The 23,421-nt window shown below is 43.4% G+C and overlaps 1 protein-coding gene across 2 annotated transcripts; it reads right to left on the reverse strand.

Annotated features, from left to right (window-relative positions):
- Window positions 1-357: 357 nt before the first annotated feature.
- LGI2 (leucine rich repeat LGI family member 2) lies at window positions 358-21,613 on the reverse strand. 2 transcript variants are annotated; one of them, XM_068188810.1, is made up of 8 exons: window positions 21,379-21,613; window positions 19,851-19,922; window positions 16,868-16,939; window positions 13,646-13,717; window positions 13,003-13,074; window positions 11,774-11,943; window positions 6,927-7,091; window positions 358-4,393 (listed from the first exon to the last, which is right to left on the reverse strand). In XM_068188810.1, the coding sequence occupies exons 1-8, from the start codon at window positions 21,504-21,506 to the stop codon at window positions 3,576-3,578; spliced, it is 1,569 nt and encodes a 522-aa protein (XP_068044911.1). In that variant the 5' UTR covers window positions 21,507-21,613; the 3' UTR covers window positions 358-3,575. The 2 variants fall into 2 exon arrangements, with proteins under 2 accessions (XP_068044911.1, XP_068044910.1); XM_068188809.1 differs by lacking the exon at window positions 21,379-21,613 and adding an exon at window positions 20,015-20,242.
- Between the last annotated feature and the right edge of the window lie 1,808 nt (window positions 21,614-23,421).

Genomic DNA, 23,421 nt, shown 5'->3' on the forward strand with positions numbered 1-23,421 from the left:
CTCTTAAGTATTTTTTTAAATTGTTTTGAAAATCAAGATCTCTTTACTTTGTGGTAAGAAAGAACAGCCCATGAATGAAACTCGCAGCAATAGCTGCGTTACTTACTTGCTAACACTAGATGGGGTGTAAGGAAAGAGTGAAGAGGAAAATCAGGGAACAGCAAAACCATGGAAGTCCGAACTATCTCCAACACAGAAGAAAGATTTAACTAATCTGAGCATGGTTTTCTCTACCTTGTCAAAAGCCAAACCTGATCATAAATAAACAGGGACTTGTTTGTCCACCCTGTCCCTTTCTCTGACAGTGTGGATCCTCACAATGTGGATATTTTAACATGTGTGACGCATCACTATTAGTCACATTAACTACATTTTATTCATATATTGAAAGAGTACATACACATGTCAGTAGCATAGATTGCATCAGCGCCTCCTTACTAAAAAAAGCTCAATGTATATACAACCTTAAAATGCTCCTGCTGTAGCTAGTGCATATTAAATCAATGCTTATATAAACTAATGATCTTTACATATATTTATATATTTTAGAATACATTAAAAATTATCAGTGGCATGTTCTGTTATCCCTTTTCACTGTCCCAATGGTCTAACATTTTAATGAATTATGGATATGCATATTTTATTTACTATTCAAAACAATTTCTATGACAGAGTATAGGCAATGAAGACAAACCCGCGGTTGCATTTGGAAAGGCAGAAAATATTTTCAATGATTAGCAATTTCTGTTTTTATGCCTGCATCTTGCAGCTTTTCCTTGGGAGCAGAAAGAGCAGAACAAGGCTCTTTTTGAGGTCTTGCATTTGTTTAATCCTGTGAAAAGTACCATAACATTTTCTTAATTTAGCTGGTGCTTTTTGTCCTCCCTCTTAGCTGCTTTGACCTCCCGTGCATGAACTCAGCAGAACAGGCAGGCCAGTGTCTGGCTCCAGGCTCTTCCTGAGGCTGGGAGGGATGCTGAGCTGGGTTTTCTGACCAACCGACACAGCTACTCAACAGAAGCGGCAGCCTGCCTACAGAATTAAATTCCCTCACTCTCTTCTTCTGGTCCCATGTGAATGAGCTAGACTCCTGTGGATCACTTTATCCTCTTTATTAAGCCCGTCTCTGCAGATACCATTTTAATTTAATCCAACTTGATAGCCAAGTCTCAAAATCCCCTTGGCTCTTGAAACAGCACAATCTCCTGGTATTCAATACACAAGCCTTTTTCCAGCATCCTCTTGCCTCCCTTCAAGGATCCAATTTCTCTAAACTAGCTTTTCACACTGACTGATGCTCCTTCCTGAGTGACTAGAACTCACAGTTGAGCCCTAAAAGAAAGTGCTGGTGCACTGAGAAATGCCACCCTCATCAGAATATCTAATTCTGGTGAAACTTGCATGCTTGACAGAATAACAATACAAAATGCTTTCCCACAACACAGGCTAAATAAACGTTGCTTGCTAGCCATACCCACTTTAAAAAGCAAACTGGTAACACAGTAGGAAGCTGCATTCACTGGCAGACATGAATATCGTTGTTTTGTCAGATTTGTTAGCTTAATCCTAGGAGAGGCATTGCTAAACCCTATTGCAGAGCATTGGTTTGCATCTACTGGTCCTGATTGAACCACTGGGACTGACACTGCACTGGGATTCGGAGGGCAGCACTCAGTATCTCAGAGGGTGGGATGGGCCAGGTTGCCAGTGTAGTTAGAAACAAAACCACGTTGAACAACTCTGTAGGAAAAAAAACCCCTAACACATAATTGAAAGTCAGAATGAGTTATGTCTCTGACAGACCAGTAATAACTTCATTTCATAGCAGAGAGGCAAAAGTTGGGGAAGCCTGTGACATGCCAGGTCACTGGTAGGTTATGACTCCTCATGGGAGTTCTTACACATAATCCTCTTCTGCAGCACACTTCACACCCTGGATATTGGGAAGCCTCTGAGAACATCTCTGTTTGTGATCATAGGCCATGTTTTACATGTCCAGGGGAAAAATGTCAAACTCACTCAGCAGAAGGATGGTGAGATAGGCCTAAGTATGATGGAATAAAGGACAGTTTCCTTTGCTCCTCCTGCTTTATGCAAAACCTCCCTATTATCCAAGGCAGCAGTGCAACAGCAAGACGTGATAAAACAACCTAGTAGACTAAGTGGTATGGAAACTTAAAGAAATATCTTGTGTAAGTGAACAAACAAGAGCTCTGATACACAATTTTGTTGGGTAAGGGAGGAAAAGACCCTTTCCTGGAAAACAGTCCCTTGCTGTTATCTTGAGAGAGGCTCTGTGTGCCAGGATTGCCCTGGATCATTAGGATGACTGAATGGCTTGGTCTATAACCACCCAAAATACCAATGAAGCACAGTCTGTCCACATGCTCCTCTTTAATCTTCAGTGGATTGGCAACCTGGCAACAGCTGGACTCACCCAGTGAAAATCTTTCTTGGAGGCAGGATTAGCTCTAGTCTGAAACAGCTGTAACAGCTTGGTTTCAGATGACTTGGTGATACTGAAGTCACAGTTAGACTTTAGCCAGAAGGAGGATTTCCAAAATACAACTTTGATGTCCCAAACCAGAATTTATTGCTAATGAGCTGTGCTGTGGGGGGAAACGCTAGACAATAAATCACCTCATTGAGTACAGAGGAGCTACAACATGGAGTGCATCAATGTTGATATGGGTTTCAGGCAAAGCTTAAGCCCTGCCTTCTGGAATGAGAGTTCACAACAGAATAACATGTTAAACATCCAGAATCTACTGAAAATCATCAGGAAAAGTATGAATTAGGGCAAAGTGGAATGTATTTCTGGAATACCTATTAAAATAGAGAGTAGGTGTGACTTGTAGTTGATTTGTTCATGGCATCATGCAGAGCTCTGGTATTTTCTGTCTGTATTAACTTGTTAAGATCTCACAGTCCTGAAGAGACACACTCTTCCTAGCTACCCATTTACTGTGGGCTGGGTTACTTGTTATGCACAATTTATTGCTGAAAGAAAGTGAATAATGGTAGAAAAACGGCAATAGGTTTTGACTCTCCCTTCAGTCTGCAGTGAAATATAATGTCTTGGATTTACTGTGAACCAGAAAGATTTTGAATAGCGAACTCAGTATATTCTGGAATGTTCCTATTTGCTTTTACAATTCATCAGCAACCATGAAGAACTGGCTCTAATATTAAAACTTAACACTACTAAAATGTTACTTTATGAGTCAAGATCATTTTTATGCTTTGTATGGCTCACTCTTCATTTTCTTTATGTGATGTTCAACTCAAGGGAGTTTTCTGGATTAAATTTAGATCATTCTCTTAGATGTCAACATTAATTCTAATGCACTGCACTCCTCTTTGAATGACTGCAGATTGCCAAGTGTCTTTGAAAAAGAATAAAATGGACATGTCATGCAGTAACCAACTAAATGCAGTCCCTGATTAATATGCAAGTTTGAAAAGTTCAGAAAATGTCATCATACTCCATAGGTGCACCCTGTTTTTGGAAAGGTCTCTTTTTGTTTTGTTTGTGTATAAATGTCATTCTACACAAATTTCACTCTAGCAGCTTTTCATAAACTCAAGTCAATGATGATATGTTCAAATATTTGAGTGTTTCCTTTAAAACTAGAGGCAAAGAAAAAATCTCTTCGATCTGTTGACACAGCTGTGAAAGACCGTGGTGCTTGCACGTAGATTTCTTTAAATAATCTGAATATCTTCTTTTCACCATCCCACTGGTAAATCTGGGAGAAGGTATAGTCACTTCCCAAGGCTAGGTAATAATTGTTCTTGAAGGAGAAAGGCTGCAGTGTCATGGCTCCTCGGGACGGAAGAGCCTGTATCTCCACAAACTGTTTGCTATTCCATTTCATAACTCTGGAGTCACCAATGAATCTCGTGAGTGTGATGTAAAGGTCATCTTGCATCCTGAAACTCTTCACAGCCAAGACATCTTCCATGTTGGGGATTTCACTGTGTGGGACAAACTTTTTGGAGGCTTTATTCCACTGGAGTATAATGGGCACCTGGGAACGGCTAGAGAGGATTAAATGTGATTTCCCGTCTATATCGAGAAACTCAGCATCAGTGTCCCTGAACCACTCATGAAGAGACTGATACGAATAAAATCCTTTGTTGTTCCACTTATACACTGTTGACAAACCTGCTTTAGAGCTATCTGCTATGACAAAAAACATTTCACTGTCTATCTCAAAAAGCTCTATATCATTTGGCTTGGAAATGCGAGATACTTCGATATCCTGGAATTTGACAAACTTTGTCCAGCTTTCATCAAACTTGTAAATGTGTGAGCCACCAAAGAGCTGTGCCACCACCACAAAGACTTGGTCACCAACAAGAACGGCTTTACATCCCACTATAGACTGACCTATTGCCCAAAGAAAGAAAACAAAACAACACATATATTAGCACAGCGCAAACCACACTTTACAACACAGACATTACTAAATCACCCCTCCCCTTTTTTTAAACCTGCACCGTCTCATAAGTTTGCCTTCTGCTACCTGCCATCAGAGCATCTTTTCAAGCTTTTTGCTTCCCAGTAACTGGAGAAATGATTTGTCCTGCCCTGCAATGTGTGCAAGTATGATGCACCATAAAATGCTGATTCCTTTTTATGAAAAATACTTTTTATTTCTCTGTTTGTTCAAACACATGGTCCCTAGTATCCAAAACAATTATTTAAGCTAAATTTTATTATTGAAAAATGACAAGAGTTTTTATCTTGCTGTTTATCAGATATTTGAAATTCTCTCATTCTTTTAATGTCTATCTTTCCATCTTAACTAGAATAATGAAATATAGTATATTTTTCTTGCTCCAGAAGGGTTAGAATCAGCTTTTTGCTACTCTACATAGAAATATTGATGCATCATGTGGATATATCACCTGAAAGCAGGATGAAAAAATAAATCTAACTCTGTAGTTTGTGTTAGGTATTCTTGAGATTTTGTTAAACTAGAAATATTTGGGAATATTGCAGTTGCCAGGTAGATCAGATCAGGTTATGATCTGTCTTGAGAATGTCAAGTTACACTAAACAAGAACCACATCAAAAAAGTAACAGCAAGACTATTACAATAGCTGTTGTTGGGAGCAGAGAGGAGTTCACAGAGGAATTCCTCTGTGAAGCACACGGTCGAAGTAGAACTATAGCTGCACAAGTTCCCCAGTGCATCCTTGGTCAGTCACTACAGGAGATTTACCCTGGCTCCTCTGCTGGTCCCAAACCTGCGGCTTTCAGAGCTGGCCTGGGATGATCTGCCACCCTCAGAGTGTAGGAGAGCTGGGAGTACCTTCACCTCAAGTACAGCAAGGTATCTGCAGCACAGGCATGAACGCTCGAGCTAATCATCCAGGCTCCTTCTGATCTAACTTAGTCAAAACACAAACTCTAGAAGAGCTTTCACCTGTCTCCTTCTGCAGAGGACAGCAATGCTTTTCTCTTCATGTTCATTGTAAAGGCAACCTTGACAACTAGCTCAGCTCCATAAGCCCATGTTGTAAAAAGAGCTAAATTTAGATATCCAAATGCCAAGCATATGGTAAGTAGTGAAATTCTCTGTGGAGCCGGCTCCAGAGCTCTACAAAACACTCTCCAGGCTCTGCAGGAGGCTCTTTTTGTGCCTGTGTCCTGGCAAAAATCTCAGGCTCACGTACATTTCAGAGTCCAGAGCTCAAGCTCAGGAGCAAACTCTGAGTGTGGAGCTAGGGAACAAGTCCCTTGCAGAAAAGTGTCTCAATCAAATCATTCAGAGGAAGGTGAAATACACCTTGAAGTGTGTATCTAGTGTTTGCTATCTTTGCAAATGAGTCAAACTCTCAGTTTCATTTCCAGGGTTTTTCTAGGGCTCAGCTAGCTCTCTCTGGGCTGTTGACTTCTCAGTTTACATCCCTGGTACATATTTTACCCTAATCTACCAAAACACAATGAAGCATAAAAAAAGCAACATTTTTCATTTCCAAAATTTCCTGACAGAGGGGTAGCTTCTTGTAAGATTTTGTTAGTGACACACACAGCTGATCTGAGGAGGTAAGTGCTTGCTGCCTTTGTAGAATTCCACACCAGAGGACGCAGCATACTCTATGTCTCCTAAAATATAAGGTAAAAAATAATCGATCACACACAACAAGGACTGGAGGGAAAGATGCTCCTTTGATAATTTAGCTCCTCAGTATTCAAAACCTTTGGCTTGGAGTATCTGAGAAATCAGGCAGCAGATAACAGCTTTGAAAACTCTGTCTCTGCTGTCATGGTGTGACTGAGCACCACAAGTGTTGGTTAGGGACAGAATGGTTGTTAGGAAATCAGCATTAGAACATCACCTGGCTCCACACAGGCTTTTTGTTTGATCAGTAATCTGGCCAAGATGTTAATTGAGCATATTTGAAATTGAAAGTAAATGCTAAAGCTTTACAGCACATCTCTTTAGGTAACAATCACAGTTTAAATATTTCTGTCATTTTCAGCTGTCTTCCTGGTCAGCTCACCCTACAAGCATCCTTCAGACCTGTTTCCTCCTACACGCAATAGATCTTTTTATATTTTGTTTTGCAGGCACTTTGCCAAGATCAAGTGCTCCTTCAATTTCTGCTTTAACTTGCTGTGTGACTGAGGCAGTGAATGCTAAGGTGGGCCATGGTGTGATATTCATGGCAAGTGTTTGTGCCTTCAGAAAAATTTACAAGATTGGACAAAAAAAGCCTAGCTTATGTGCCACAGTAAGATTAAATGTGCATGTATTAACAAGATGCATTACTTCATGCAGTCACTCATGTCCAAACATCACTCACTTCAATCAGCCAAATTCAACAGAGATTCAGGACAAAACCCAATAAACTGATCCCATCTACAAATCTTGTCCAGTTCATCAGTGACTGGAATGCCAGTGTTTGTATACCTGTGATATTGTCGTAACTCCTGAAATTCATTTCAATGTGATCCCACTCCAGCACCATGCAGTTCTCCATGCTGGGCTGTGCAATAGCTACAAACACATCATTCTTTGAGTTGAATGTATCCACTGAAACAGACTGGTAGGGCAAAATCTGGTGGACAACAAAATCTAGAAACACACATTTACGACAGTTAGGGTGCATCCATGATGGAAACACAGAGTAAGTGGTCACTGATTAGAATGATGTACACTGAAAAATGAGTGAAATACTCTGGATTTCGTATAACACTATCATGGAAGTATATCAGTACTCATGCTAGGCACACACCAACAGGGAAAGTGTCTCCTGCTTTAGGTATCATGAACTGTCCTCTGAAAATGCATTTGTCAAGGAGATCAAATATGTAAATACTGAAATAATTCAGATTTTCCAGCCAGGATGGCTACTATAAGTGAAATAGAGAAGTCTCCCCACGGCTGGAAGTTGCTTTCCCGTCAAGTGAAATGGCCTTGCTAGAATCACATTCAAGCTGAGAGACAGCAACTATCAGCTGAAGTCCAATAACTTCTTAAGTCATGCAAATTTAATCACCAGCAATTTGTGTTATACTAAACCAGGCAGAAAGTGAAATGATATCTGAAGTTTGCCTGGGGATAACCCCATTTTGCCTAGACCATAGACAAAATGGTGTAATCAAAAACTCAGTTAACATAATGTTTTATGGGGCATTATAATGTAGTTTAGGCATAAAATACAACCAACCTGAAAATTACTATCCAGTGGAAAACTTATACTAGACAATGAGACTGAGAAATTGGAGCAACCTGCAAAGATTAGGAGTGTTACTCCAGAAATAAAGACTTTTTTTCTCAAAAATTAAGTGCCTTTGTAGACTTAAATTAAAAATTCACCCTGGAGTACGTCAGCAGTCACCACAGAGCCAGTCTAGGGCAAAGTGAGGAGACTTGGGTCTGAATTTGACATTTGGCCAGACAGCTGTGCAAGATCTCTATTATCAAGAAAATAAACATGGTGTGGCAGAGCTGACAAAGCACTCAGGTCTAAAATGTGGTCGGAGGCTTGCACTGAAGTAAGGTATGGATATAGATACATAGAAAAGGAAAGGCATCTTCCCTGGGATGGCTTTTCTTTGCAGAACCACGCACTGCTCTGTTATAAGCTCCATTTGCTGCATGCTTTCACCATGCACTCCTGTGTTGGAAGGGCCTGAGCATCCAGGGATTTTGGTGAAATGGTAATTAAGTCCTCACTCGAGTCCCTTATTTTGGTGCATTATGAAATAATTGCTTCTGAATGAAGAACCCTCTGTTTCTGCATGCTTGAAAGCCTTGCCCTTGAGGAGTTACACTTGTGGAGAATAAAGATAGATGACTACCATTAAACAAACAGAGCAGATTCCACAGCTGTGAAAGAAATGACAGTCTTCATTCTTCGAGGGACTATTATAAATAGAGCCTGGGTTTGGTTCATAAATGCTGGTAGGCAAACAAGAAAGTTATCTTCATTCTCACTATGAAACTAAAAGGGCTGGGGAAAACTGACACTGAAGTATACAAAAAGTAAAACTAACTGACCAGTTATAAAAGGATGGAGCAAGAGCAGATACAGTTACACAAAATAAAAAATATTTTTTAATTCTTGAGGAAAAAGAACCCCAGAAAACTAATCCTGAAAAGATATCTCTTGCAATCTGAACAGTTGTGAAACATTTTGGGAGAATATGTGAATTGAAACAAACCAATCTGTATGTGAAAATGGGTAGGGAAATAATTTGTAATCAGTAAAAAGCAATAAATGTTGGTTTTAGCACCAGCTGGGAATACCAGACTGTAATATAGAAGAGGGTTACACAGTGAAAGATACTGCCACATCAGGGTTGCAAAACTTTAGGCCTTTGGGGCTTGATTTAGTTCTACGTATCTTGCTGTAATGCTGGAAAGGGCTAACACAGTAAATACAGGACTGGGGGAGGAGCCCTTTTCCAGTATCTTTCTCTTTTAAGCCGGATCCCCTGGATGGGAGAGGGCAGAGGACACAGCCCATGCTTTCCCCCCGTGCTGCTGGCTGCATGAGCTGTCCTTCTCTCCCTCCCACCCAATACACAGTTTAGACACGTGGTTTTCATGCTGTTTTCTGCTGGCTAGGAGTAGGGGTGTCCCCCTGTCCTCCAGCCACTTATTCCACCTCTGCTCCCTTTGAGGTTGAACTGGCATCATGGTGTCACGGGTGAGAGGCCCAACACTTTTATTGGATGATTTTCCTTCTGGCAGCCCTTGCTCGGGCTGATCCCAGCACACAGGAACACTGATGCCAGCACAGGAGAGGAGGAGAATGCAGGGAACATTGGAGAATACTAAGGAAAAATGTGATGGTCTGTTTGGGCAGCTGCTCCAAAACTGTATCCTGCGATTCAGTCCCACTCTCCTCACATCCCTTCTTCCCTGCAGTGGATACTTCTGCTCCAGGTGAGGCTACCAAGGACCTGGGTGTGCCAGCAGGGAGTGTTAACCATCCTTTCCCTTCTCCCACCACAGAAGATCTCTGGTACAGGAGCAAGAATGGAGCAGTACCTATTATTATGCAAACTACCTCCCTTCCAGACAGCAGGGAAAGAGAAGATCACCTCCAGAAGACAATCCCAGCTAGGTAAAGAAAGGGGAAAAAAACAAGCTTCCAAAGCTCAGTGAGATGATCCCTGCCTGCAGGTCTGGGCAAAGCACGTCCCAGGTATGCACACAGCTTGTTTCCAGTGACTGTGGGAGCCCAAGGCCTGTTTTCCAGTCTCCTGAAAGTGAGTTACATGTTCCCCTGTGGTGCTCACAGCCACAGGACAGCCCCCTCACACACTGTTGAGGAAGAAAGACAAGAAATGAAGTGAAATGATGCAAGCACTGAGAAATGGAAAAGACAGATGCTATCACAAAAAGAGTTAAAATGCAGGTCATCAATACTGTCAATCACTTTCTCTGTGAAGAAGCAATAGCATCATTTTGTTCTTTGCCTTTTTATTTTAAATTTGGCAGCACCTCTTTCCATGTCTCCTGTTACCATTGTAGCAGTTTGCCTGATGCAATGAGCTGACTGGCCCAACAAGAAACACATTTTACCAAGCAAACTGCTTTGTTACTACATCCTGCATCCAGTCATGCTCGACACAGAGTACTGGAGACCAGAAATGATGGAAAGTCTGATCCCAGCTGGCAAAGGGGAGAAATACTATACTAAAGACTAGCATGAATGAAGGAGGTTTGCAGAGCCCTACCCACCACTGACTGGGAAAGGAGAATACACCTACAGTATGTATTCTAAGCCTGTGACTAAGCAATCCTCAAGGAAGCAATATGGGTATATTTACACACCCTTTGGATCTGGGGGAGGCAATAGCAGAGAAGGAGAAAACAGCTGCGGCCTGACACCACAGACCACCAAGGTCATACAGAACAGAGTATGACGGCTACGTCTTGTGCTGTGGGAGCTTCTCTGAGGGCATTTGAGCAAATATTCAGCTGGGCAATCCTTGCCCCATGGAACGCCTTCAGTTCCCAAAAACTCTGCAGCACTAGAAATTAGATTTATGCTTGGTGTAATTTCACTTACAGCAGACAAAGGGACAATGCTAAGGGTGAATTTTGCCTGGAGCAACTTTACAGTGCCTAGGTACAAAAAAGTGACAGAGGCCTGGTAGGTTAGGATAGGTTTGAGGACCAGGTAAAGCTTTTTCTTGCGCACTGTTAGTGCTACACAATTGCTTAAACCAGATTGCAATGGAATAAAGCCTGCTTTTACTTTGCATTGCTGTGTCTCAGTGATTCAGCAGATTTAGGAATGTAACTTCGGTGCTGTTCTAAACTTCATTGCTCTCCTGTGTCTGACATCCTTTTATGCAGCAGGTTATTGCACTTTACCTCTGCTGCTCTTCTGACATAATTTTGAATTCTGAGTTCATTCTCTTTTCCTTCACATATTGCCATCAAAGCACCTTTCATACCTTTTCCTGAAATTTCATTTTACATTACTAGTAATCACCTTTTCTCTTGTCTTTTAATAATAATGACTGACTTGATGACAGATGAGAACTTGCACACCTTTGATATTACTGTCTAGAAAAAAGGCAGAGCGCTGACATCCTATTCAAAAAAGAGGAAAAACAATACCCGCAGCTGATATTTTCAGTTATATGATGTGACTACATTTAAAGATAGGTAACTGCAGCAGTTTGGGCATAAAATATAAGCATAACCACATGCAAATTTCTCTTCACTCCCTTCAGCATGCTTTACATTACCTTAAAAAATAAAAAATCAAGATCATAGGCAAGACAGTAGTCAGAATATTATTGGACTTTTCAACTTAATGGAGTTCCATGAAGAACTTCTGGCACTATTGCAACCATCTTTGATGCTAATAAATTATGATTTATAAAATAAAGATAACAGCTATAGCCACATTTTTAACTTATTTTCATTGCTTCCTGTGAAATACAGAGATTTTGGGAAGCTCAACTGCCATAACTATATGGCTTTATTCCAGATAATAGAAAGCATTCTGTGATGAAAATTAAGCCACACATTAAGTCATAATCAAGTCTTTTGGAATATGAATAGGCAGAGCTCTTCTCCCATTATCACTTAATCCAAATAAAAACTCAGCACATACTTTGGCTTCTAAATGTAATGTTTCTCATTTTGCACTTGTTCTAGTACTTGGAAGTGCTTTGTATGTAACCCTTTCCTCCCCCCAGGTCATGCTCATAGAAGCGAAAGGGTATCATCTAAACTTCTGATATTTTACCATTTGTAGTGTGCTTAGAAATATACATTCTGAATACCTGTAGTGGTGCATTCATAATCAAAACTTGTCACATCATTTAACTTCTTATCCTGATATTCTGCTGGACCAATACACAGGACATCAGAAACAGTGGAATTTGTCATCTTTAACCACAAAAACAACCACTTGGCTTTGCAGTCACACTCAAATTTATTTCCCCTTAAATCTCTAAAAAAACACACAGAAATAAACATATTTGAAAAGGTTGATAGCAATATGAGTACTACAGAACTGTCATCACCTTGACATGCTGAATTTCAAAATATCTGAGTATCCTTGAATTGTTCTGAACTGAAAAGAGGGAAGTTTCTTGAGTTTTATCTGGATTCCTTTATTATGAGCTCTCTTTCACTGAGTTTTTGGAAAACTGTTGCATTGTATGGTCATATATAATCACAGTAATGGAGCACTGTGATTCATGTGTAAAGTTACTTCTTTGGTAAGCTTCAATAGGATGAGGACTGTAATGTAATACATCCTGACATGCAGGTTGTCTACTCCAGGCCTCCTTTACACTATTTACCACTGACACAGATAATTCCCATTCCTTCACTAAACTGTTCCAGTACCACTGGTTGACAGAGCAGCCTTGCAGACATAAAATACAGATGTAAGACTTGTATTTTTTGAGTTGCTGCTGATGTAGAGTCAATTTAACTTCTTCCTGCTAATGTATGTGCAATTTCAGCACTGTTCTTGTTCTTTGATTCTTTAGCAATTTCGGTAGCTTACGATTTTACTTTGCTTGTTTGGAAGAGCCAGGCCAAAAATAGGGGAATCCGAGTTACACAGGGAAATACTGACAGAATGTCAGCAATGTGCTACAACTGCACAGAAACAAGGAAAAGAAGCTTTTTTTTTTTGTAACTAATCCCTTGTACTAAAATAATCTCAGGGAATATGCAACAATAATAGGGAAACATGTTTAGAGAAACTGTCATTTTAAAATTAATTTTCTCCCTTTCTCTAAAACACAATTTACATGAGACATCAGAAAGAAGTACAACAACACAAGCTATGTACAGCATCATGAGAAGCAACAGTGATTTAAGAAATAGCAGTTTCTTTAGAAGAGTATATCAAGCAAACAATTATATAATGAAAAACAGCTAGAATAAAAAAATACACTTTTTTTTCTGTGTAGGTACCAGATAAAGCACCACACAGCCAGAACCTAAAACTGAGAGCAAGAGTGACAGAAGCAGTAGAAAGATTCTCATTACTTACAGTTCAATTAAAGAATCTAAATCGCTGAAGACATCCCTTGGCAAAGTTTTGAGATGGTTATTTGCCAACGAACTAGAAAAGAAAGTTAGAGCTTAGTATTATTGATGTCTCTTACCTTGCAATTCTTACCAAGTCTGAGCTCACTTACAGGTTGTTAATTATCCGGTACTGTTCAGCCACTGGCACTGTTAGAAGTTACCAGGAACAGGCATTAATTATTCTCATTCAAGAATGGAAATTGCTTGAAGTTCACATAAAAGTAAAATATTTAATGCTTTTTTTTTTTTGCCCAGGTGCAAATGTAACCCACAGAGCAATCACTGAGCACACTGGAAAGAAGCAGGAATGTTAATCATGAGTAGGCAGTGTGCTGCTGCTGGTGGTGGTGCCAGTGCAGCAATGGGGGTGCCGGGGCATCCCAGACCCAGCTGTGTCTGCGCACAGGCAGCCCAACATGTGGCACTGCTGCCCAGGCAAGAATTGCTCTAAGGCTGGTTCTTAATTTATGGAAGGCATGTTGTTGACAGCAGGAGGAAGCTGACACAGAGGGAAGAGAAGATTTCCGTGTAGCAGGAAAACCAGTGGTCTCCCAGGAGAGTTTTGTTCAAGTAGAAATTACTCTATCAAGTGTTAAATAACTTACAGGTGAGTCAGGTCACGAAGGCCACGAAATGCATTTCTTGAAATGGTTTCAATTTTGTTTCCTTCAATAAATCTAGGCCAAAAAAGAAAGTATTTTAAAATACTTTAAGTAACATTATTATTAGCATCACCATGCTTTAAGCTATGGTTGCCAGATATAGCATATTTCTTAGCAGCTCCTTCAGACTGAAAGGTGGGAAGTCTCAGTGGAGCTGAGACTTCACGTTCATGTTCCCTTTTCCCCTTTCCTTGGGCAGACTGCAAGGAACAATGCAAGTACCTGGCATCACAAGGGATGGCACATGACACAAATGTCCAGCAGAAATGGAACAAAGTGAACAAGGCAAAAAAATTATTCCTCTCTTGGTAATCCTCTCAGGATGTGTTGTGTGAGGCAAGAGACCTGTGTAGGCGAGCCTCCTGAGGCAGGCTTTAGAAGCTAAAGTCCTACCTTCCCCTCTGATAAATCAGCAGCATTTTCAAACCAGCAGGCAGCACAGAGATGCCGGGGTTGCCCAGGCTGCAGACCTGCTCTGATGGGGAGCTCCTGTAGCTGCACACACACACACAGTGCCACTTCCATGCCCACACAGCCCTGACTTCAACTGCGCACATTTGACATCTGCACAAATGGCAAGACCACTGCCTTGGTTCAGGTCTGGCTGCCACAGTTCAGCTCTGTCCAGCTGGGACATCTCCTCTGCAGGGTGCCAGCTGCACACAAGTCTCAGCCCCGTGCACTGGGGGAATAATGACAGGCACATATCGATTCCAGCAGCACGCTGCTCCTCCTGACTGCACGTCAGCATTTAAAGAAAGAGCTGATATTTGAGCATCTTGACCCCTGAGCACTTGAGGACGCATCCCTAAATACACCATGATCCCTGCAAAGTGATTGCAGCCAGGTGGCCATCAAGATATTGCATGATACAGCTATACCTGGATGCAGACAACTGTATGCTGACTTTATGAAAGGCTCATGAGACTAAAGTGCCTCCCTTATTCCTAGGCAGCTCTGTTTGCCCTCCAGAGAAGTTAGAGGAAAAAAGCTAGGATACAAGGTCTCTTCTCAAGAAAGTGATAATGGGAATGCAGGAGATGACAAGTGCTCTTGGTTCTGCAGTTTAGGTGTAGGAAATATCCTTCCCGAAGTGACCGGGACCCTGACTGCAGGCAAAGGGTGCGGATGAGGAAGTGTTGTGTCTGCGTGGGAGATGTCAGAGGCAGGTCAGCCCTTTCAGGGCTGTGTGGAGCCACAAATTCAATCCACAAGAGCAGAGAGCCACCCTGCCTCCTGACACCCTCACTGGCTGCTGGCATCCCTGCACAGTACCAGCTCCATGCAAATAAACAAGGCTACACTGCTACAAGCTGGGACTCAGGAATTTGCCAGATTCTTGAATCATCAAGCCTGGCCTCCAAGAGATGCTACTCTGGGAATTCCAGTCTGCTCACCAGCAAAGCTCCTGTGTTTATCAGACCTGTCTTACCCAGATTCTGTACACAGAGTCAGTTTAAGGGTGCATTGAATGCCATTATAAGTGCTGCAAGTGCAGCAGGACACAGCTGCACACAGATCTATTATCTGTATATGGGTATCAGCTGTGGGTGCTCCCCAGCTGCTCTTCGGCCAGAGACTTTGGCTTTATACACACAGACACTTGTCATTCCTGTTTGTCAGTGAGGTTTCCTTCTTGTCTGTGAAGTCTGATCCCTGGTAACTAAGAGACATGAGTTATGAAAGCTCTACTGCTTCTACTGGCTGCATGGCCAAAGAAACAAATCACAGAGAAAGACCACTCAGAGTCAGTTCCCAAAAGGTGGAGAGGTGATTTGCTGGGAAGAGGAAAAGCTCTACGGAATTAGCAGAAAAGACAACGACAACCATTAACTGAGACCACTTGTTCAGCTGCTAAAAGAATTTGAAACTGTAAGGCTTTACTGGTCTTCATCGTGCTCCCTGGCTTGCAGCTGGTGGTCAGGGACAGAGATTTGCCCTTTGACCAGCTGAGAAGGGCAGGATGTTTCATTCAGACAGGAATCTGGTTTCAGTGACCAGTACAACTACCACGATGAATGCTATGCTGCTGGGACAAGCCCATCAGCACTTGAAAGCAGGCTGCTAATGGTACAACAGAAAATGTTTTTCTTCCTTTTTACAAACTACTGCAAATATTTTTTTCCCTGTAGACACAAGGAAAAGAGAATGCTTAGATGACTTGCTATCTGTGAAAAATCCAGATGTAGCGAATCATGGATTTTAGCATATACCATTTACCATTAGCTGCAAATTCCATTGTTGGCTACTCCACGTGAACCAGACTATTAGCCCTGAATATACCCCATCATAATATCTACTTGCCTTCAAGATTTTAGCAAGGGTCAGTTTTATAAGCATTGGTCTTTCTGTAAAAAGGACAAATGTTTCCACAGCTACATTTCAGCTTGGAAAGGTGGGCGGAATGAGGATTTTTTTCAGGTCATATTCATAGTTTCAAACACACCAGCTTATAAGGGAGGATAGCCTTGTACCAGGGCTAATACTTTTTTTTAAAAAGAAAAAAGGTTGAACTAAAAAAAGAAAAAGGACTAGAAAAAGAAAGGAATGTAAAAATCAACTAAGTGAATGATATAAACAAAAGGAGAGTGAAATAATTTTAAATAATAATATAAATAATTACAATAATTTATATTATATTAAATGTATGTTTATATATTTATGTATTTATAATTAATTAGATAAAGATAAATTCTATGGACATTAAATAGGGTATCAGAAAAAAGGCAAAGTAGGAGACAAAAGCTGGGAGGAGAAGAGAAGCAGAATCAGGGTTGTTCAGGGCAGTACACCAATATTCTGCAATTCCTGCTCAGGCTGCCCATAGGTCAGAACAGGCTGCTCCACCTCTTGCCTGAGATTCAAATCCCCTTAAGAGGGGTGCCACTGTTCTGGAAAGCCCAGGCAAGCTCCCGCTAAGCAATGCCTTTTTGGTGTGCTGTAATTGCACCAAGATACCTTGTATTCAAGGCATCTTTTAAAAATGCACTGTAACATCTGAAAAATCGTCAGCCACCATAAAGAATATGTGCACAGGAGTGGAACATAAATCCTTCAGCTCCCCTGATCTTGGGAATAACAGTAAAGACCAAGACTCTGCAGCAGGAGTCTTGGCAACATATCAAAACATCTTTATTTATAAAGGACATAAAATACCCAACTTACAGGTATTCTAGATGGAAGAGACCAGCAAAGGCATCATCTCGTATAACAGTGAAGGAGTTGGAGTTCAGCAAGCTGAGAATGGAGAGCAGGCATTAGGAAAGCACATTAAAACTTGACACACTGGATTATGCCTGTTGTGGTTATTGCCCATGACCAAACTAATCTTACTGACTTGAGCTCATATCACCCCACCAACGCAGCACACATAAAATACTGTGGAATGGTCTATTGAAAAAAAATTAAAGGCGTTACATGATGGTAGTTTATGTCCACTACTCCCCAGGAAAAATGTGCCATTGACCTTGGCTAAATGTAACCTGGTCCTCAACTCAATGGTCCACTGAACAGAACAAGCCATCATTAGATGGCAGGTCTGCTGAGTGTGGCCCCATCCACTCACCGCCCCTCCAGCCCCACTGACAACATTTAAGAGTCCACCTGAGCACCAATCCTAAACTCCCAAGCACCAGCTCTCATTTATGCAGTCACTGTGGGCCAATGCTCACTCATTCCACACTCCCAGGGGGATGCTTCAAGCCTGTCCTGCAGACGGGGTACAGCCTGCAGCGTGGGAGGACAGCAGCCAGTTTGTCTGCTGGAAACACAGACACATCCAAACCACCGAGACAGAGAATCCTGCTGTCTTTATAAAACAAAGCGCTGTGTCCACAGGCGGGGAGGAAGAGCTGCAGTGCTGCCTCCTCCAGGCGCTGCCTTGCCCTGCTCCTGTGTGAACTTCAGGGACAAAACATGTCAGAGCTGCACCAGAGAGGCTGTCACCTGAGCCAGCACAAGACAGCCAGGGAGGAGGAACTTATGGAGGCTTTGCCAGCAAACTTCATTCCTTGCTGTGTTAAAGCACAACAGTGGACAATCTCCAAACGTTGATGTTCAAAGGCAGAGAGGGCAATCTCCTTTCAAGAAAATAGCAAAATTTCTATTTTGGTCTAAAATATTAACACTAATCAAAAGAAATAATTTTTGGAAAATCTCAGAATTTCCCCTATAAATGAATATGTCTGCACTAATTGCTTTATTAGAGCAACTGATTAATCTTCCTTTTGCATGGTTTTAGGCATTTTATTAAAATTAATTTAGAAGACTAATGAACATGAAATGCAAACTTTCCCTGTGGTCCCTGGATATTATGCTAATACTAGACAAATGCTCCTTAAATTATCCCAAAGAAATCTGACAAAGATGAAGACCGCCATCAAAAATAAATCCTTGTATTACTATTTTACCATGATTACTGCCACAGAAGACATTGTCCTGAGGTGCCCATGTGCTCAATTATGCATGCAGCTCTTTGTTATTTAATCTTTATTTTTTCTCATGTTTTAAGAAAAAAGTTACAAATTACACTAAACAACAGAATTTGTGAGTGCCCAAGGTGGTGGTGGTGGTAGTGGTGACCACCTCTTGCTCCCACATCTGAGTTACCACATAAAGTGACATGAGCAACTTCTGCCTTCCTCAACAACCCACCTCTGCCCCACCACCCTACACACCCCAACATCTCCAGAAAATCTACTGCAGCTAAATAAAAGGGACAGTCTTTATCTGCTCTTCCTCCTCTTCCTAGTACCACCATCCAAACCAAGCCAGATTCCCCCCAGCTCTAATTTTCCACCCACAGCTTCTCACCCATGGATTTCTCCCTTTCCTTCCCAGCTGGCACAGGTCACTGTTTGCCGCCATTTATTGGTGGGCAAGGTCCTCTGCCCTCTGCTGGGGGCTCGGTGCTGACCCCCAACTCTCACAGAAACTTGGTTTTGGGAACAGTTTCACACTAAAGGTGGTGAAGGCTTCCACCGCTTGCTTTGCCCACTTCCCCCCAGCATTTTGCATGGAGTGCTGCTCCTCCCAGTAGGAAGACAGGCCTTTGAGTCAAAGGAAATGGGGTGCCCAAGGAGAGGAGTCTCACCATCAGCTACCAGACACCTTTAGAGAATACCTCTTGCTAAGACTCGTTTTAACATCCAGTTATGTGGCAAGCACTCATCCTGGGTTTCTTTCAGGCTTTGGATGTTTTTGCTGAATTTTTCTTTGCAGTGTATCTTTGCTGGGGGGGTCAGTCAGTCCTTATGGGGTGGAGGTGTGGAGGGCCTGCTTAGTATCAGGCGATCTGGAGAGGCTGCACTGGGCTAGACAGGATGCAGGCTGCTGCTCAGCCTTGCTGCAGACTGCCAGAGAAGTGAGTATCCAGGCTCCCCAGGGGGGGTGTACCGCAGTCTCTGTGTCTTCCCTGCTGCCTCCCAGGACAGCTAAATTAAGCAAGTTTGCTTAAGCTCCTGGAGCAGGAGGCACACACCTAACTGCGACGTGGGCACGACCAAGCAGCTTGCCTGGGGTCAGGAAGGAGTGATGGCTGCTAAGTGCTGGGAGCCAGAGCGCTGTCTCCTGGGACAGAGGAGCGCTGGGTCCGAGGGCGCCTGAGGGGCCACCCTCCCAGTGGCACGCTGAAGCACGGAGTCGTGCTGCAGACAACACCAGCGCTTCACACACAGAGGATTCCCTCTGAACCTCTGAAATGTGTCCTGGCAGCCTCTGCTCACCCCACTGTGCCCGCTGTGTCACAAAGCCAGTGCAAGACTCCTGGGCACAAAGTGAGCAGGAGTGAGAGCCACCACCACATAACTCTAGGGGACAAAACTCAGCCTTAAACTTACTAAAGCTGAAGTTTTTAAAAAAAAAAAAAAAAAAAAAAAAGGAACTCATAAAACATTTCCCCCTCCTTTAGTAACTAAATACACATTTTATGAATTGGTTTCTGAGCAGAAAATGCATCCCTGAGCAGAAATGTTATGAAACAGCAGCTACACCGGGGGACTGTGCAAGCTGCCTTCTCCCGTTTTCTCCCTTTCCACAAGAGAAAGGGAACTCTATGTAGGAGAAACAGGCTTTATGCTTAAAGGCGCTCCATTTAGGAGGAAGGGGTGAAGTGCTACTTGGCCGTGCTCCTTCCCAGTGCCATACTTACAGCAGCTGCAGGGAGGGCAGGTGGGAAAACATCCTGTCCTTGACTTCGGAGAAGGTCCCGTTGACCAGGCTCCTGGAAAAAGAGATGCCACCCGTCAGGCGGGACCGCCCCGCATCCCTTCGCCCCCCTGCTGCCCGTCCCGGGCCGCGCAGCCCCGCACTCACAGGGAGCCCAGGCCGGCGGGCAGGCTGCGCGGCGCCCCCGCCGCCCCCACGCACAGCGCCGACTCCCGCCAGCAGCTGCAGGGCGGCCCGCAGCGCGGCGGCCTGCGCGGGGCGGCGGGCGGCGGCAGCGCCAGCAGGGCGGCGGCGGCGCAGAGAGCGGGCAGGAGCCGCAGCGGGACCGCCATCCCGGCACCGCCGCTGCCCGCCGGCCGCTCCCCGCCGCCTCCCGCGCCCTGACATCAGCGCGGCGCCGCCTCCGCTGCGGCGCCGGGACGCGGAGGGGGGGTCCCGGCGGGCGGGGCGAGGCGAGGCGAGGCGAGGCGGGGGCACCTCGCCCTCCGCATCCCCGCGGGACAAAAGCCAAAAGCCCCGCGGGAGGCGGAGGGCGTGGGTGGCCCCCGCTGGTAGCTCCAGAGTGATGCTACCCCAGAAGATCGGGGGGAAGCATTGAGGAGCTGGAGCGTGTCCAGAGAAGGACCACGAAGCTGGTGAAGGGTTTGGAGCACAAGTCCTACAAGGAGAGGATGAGGGAGAGATGGGGCTGTTTAGCCCGGAGAAAAGGAGACTCGGGGGAGCGGATTTAGTGCTCTTTACAATTAACAGAAAGGATATTGTAGTGGGATGGACGTAGTCTCTTCCCCCAGGTAATAAGTGATAGGACAAGAGGAAACCAAGGAGTTTCAAGTTGCACCAGAGGAGGTTTGGATTGGTATTAGGCAAAGTTTATTCACCGAAAGGGTTTTCAGGCATTGTAAGAGGCTGTCTGGGGAAGCGGTGTAATCACCATCCCTGGATATGTTCAAAAAATCACAGAATCATGGCATGGTCTAGGTTGGAAGAGATCTTAAGCATCTTCTAGTGCCAAAACCCCTACCATGGACAGCTTTCAATAGCCTAGGCTTCTCAGAGGCCTACCCAACCTGACCTTAGACACTTCCACGGATGCGGCACCCAGAACTTCTCTGGGCAACCTATTGTGTAGGTATGTCCTTAAACCATGCTTAAGGACATGGTTTAGTGGTGGACCTGGCAGTACTGGTGATTGGACTTGATGATCTTAGAAGTCTTGTCTAACCATAATGATTCTATGGTTCTAAGTCCAACTCAAGGGATGTCTAGATCATGAAAGAAGAAAATAGATGATGACACCACACAATTCCAGTTGCTTTCCAGTAGTATGTGTATGTTAAGTATGCATTAATCGAATCATGTTGTATCTGAAGGCTTGAAAGGTTTCAAAATTGCATGTAAAACCACATTTGTGGTACCTCGATTTGAGTGAGACACGTCATGCACGTCAATAAAACAATTATTCTTGTAACTTTGTGTTGCAAGTTACTTGTCTTGCAACATCAAAGAATTACTTTTTGTAACTCTTGTAACCTTCACTATCCTTTGTGTCCAAGCCTCTCTTCTTGGTTTGCATGGGCCAGTAGCAAAATCCCCGTGTCCATTTCCAGTTGTGCAGCTTGTGCCTACTGCCACTCCCCATTGCCCACACAGTCCAGCAGAGCCTCCTGTTGGGTGGCTGGAGACAGCAGTGAGACTCCTCGTCTTTGTGCTGAGCAGACCCAGGTCTCCATCTCCACCCATACAAAATCCCTGCAGCAGGCAAAAATTCAGAAAGCGTGAGCAACACCTGAGCTAGCGGTTTAATTAATTTATCATCTGATTAGGCAGAAACAAGAAGAGAAATTGTTTGAGGTCAGTGTTAGTCTCAGTTTTCTTTGCCTCGTTTAATCTTCTCAGTGATTTTAATGATTTGTGTAATACACCTCTTTGCAGGAGCTGTTATGCACCACATCTGCATCTTAATTCTACAGCCACAATAATCTAAGGATGTTTATTTCATTGGCAAGCAGACAGAAATTGTTGTGAACCGTTAAATCTGCTGGATTTCCTGTCATTCTGTTTCAGCTGGGCCACTGGTGCTTTATCCTGATGTCATTGAAAGTGCCAGAAAAAAAGAATAATAAAAATTATAAGAATGCTATCAGAAATCAAAAGGTGTTTTACTGTCTCTCACAGTGTCCTTCTGGACAAAATATCCTGCATGCAACTAGAAAAGTCCACAATGGACTGGGTGAGCAGCTGGCTGACAGGTTAGGCTTGAAGTGTTACATCAGACTGTCAGCCAGTCACCTGTGGGGTTCCATAGGGCTCCATTTTAGGGCCAGAGCTCTGTAAGGTTTTTATAAATTATCTGAACACAGGAAATGAATGTACATTAAGTAAGTTTGATAATGATATTAAACTAGGAGGAGCTGTGGACTCCCTCCAGGGTAAAGCGGCCCTGCAGAGAGATGTGGGTAAGACTAGAGGGCTGGGCACTCACCGAGCATATGAAATTTGATGAGAGCAAGTGACAGATTCTTTACTTGGGACAGGTGATCCTACTTATACATACAAATCAGAGGATGAGAGCCTGGAGAACAGCCTGTGGGAACAGATGTGAGATCCAGGTCAGTGAAAAGTTGGATATGAGCCAGCAGTGCCCTGGCAGCCAGGAAGGCCAACTGTGTCTTGGGGTGCACCAGGCACAGCATGGCCAGCTGGGCAAGGGAGGGGATTGTCCTGCTCTGCTCTGAGCTGGGGCGGCCTCACCTCCAGTGCTGGGGGCAGCTCAGGGCACCACAATGTAAGAAAGGATATAAAGCTATGAGGCTGTGTGCAGAGGAGGGCAACCAGGATGACGAAAGGTCTTGAGGCCAAGACTTAATGAGGAGTGGCTGTGGTTGCTGGGTTTGTTTGGCTTGCAGAAGAGAAGGCTGAGGGGTGACCTGAGTGGGGCCTACAAATTCCTCCGAGTGTCAGCAAAGGGGCAGATGCTGAACTCTCTCTGGTGACCAGTGACAGAACACAGGGAAATGGAAGCTGCATCAAGGGAAGTTCAGGTTGGTCATTAGAAAAAGGTATTACCTGAGAGGCTGGTCAATCACTTCTCCCCGAGGAACTTGTCATGCCTCCAAGCCTGACAGAGCTCAAGGAACATGGATCTGGATGCCACTTAGTTGTATGGTTTTGTTTTAGGTAATCCTATGAGAAACAGGGAGTTGGACATGGTGATCCGTATTGTTTCCTTCCAACTTGAGTTATTCTATGATTCCATGAAAAAGACACAGCAATAAATTCCCAAAACAGCAACAAAGTAATGATGTTTCCATGAACCAGATAAGACATTTCTTCATGAAGTGTGACTGCCGTGACCATCCAGCAGCTTTGGGAAACCTTTGATACCTTCACCCTTTCCTAGTGGCATTCAGTTTCTGTCAGGAAACACGGCTTCGGAGTTTAGTATTGCTACAGGATTAAAAATGTCTACAAATGGCATATTGGTATGTAAAGCACCTTTTCTAAAGGACACAAAGCTAGGACCCCAATTCCACAACTCAGTTCTTCAACTTTCA

The sequence above is a fragment of the Anomalospiza imberbis genome, chromosome 4, assembly GCF_031753505.1.
Source record: "Anomalospiza imberbis isolate Cuckoo-Finch-1a 21T00152 chromosome 4, ASM3175350v1, whole genome shotgun sequence".
NCBI classification, from domain to species: Eukaryota; Metazoa; Chordata; class Aves; order Passeriformes; family Viduidae; genus Anomalospiza; species Anomalospiza imberbis.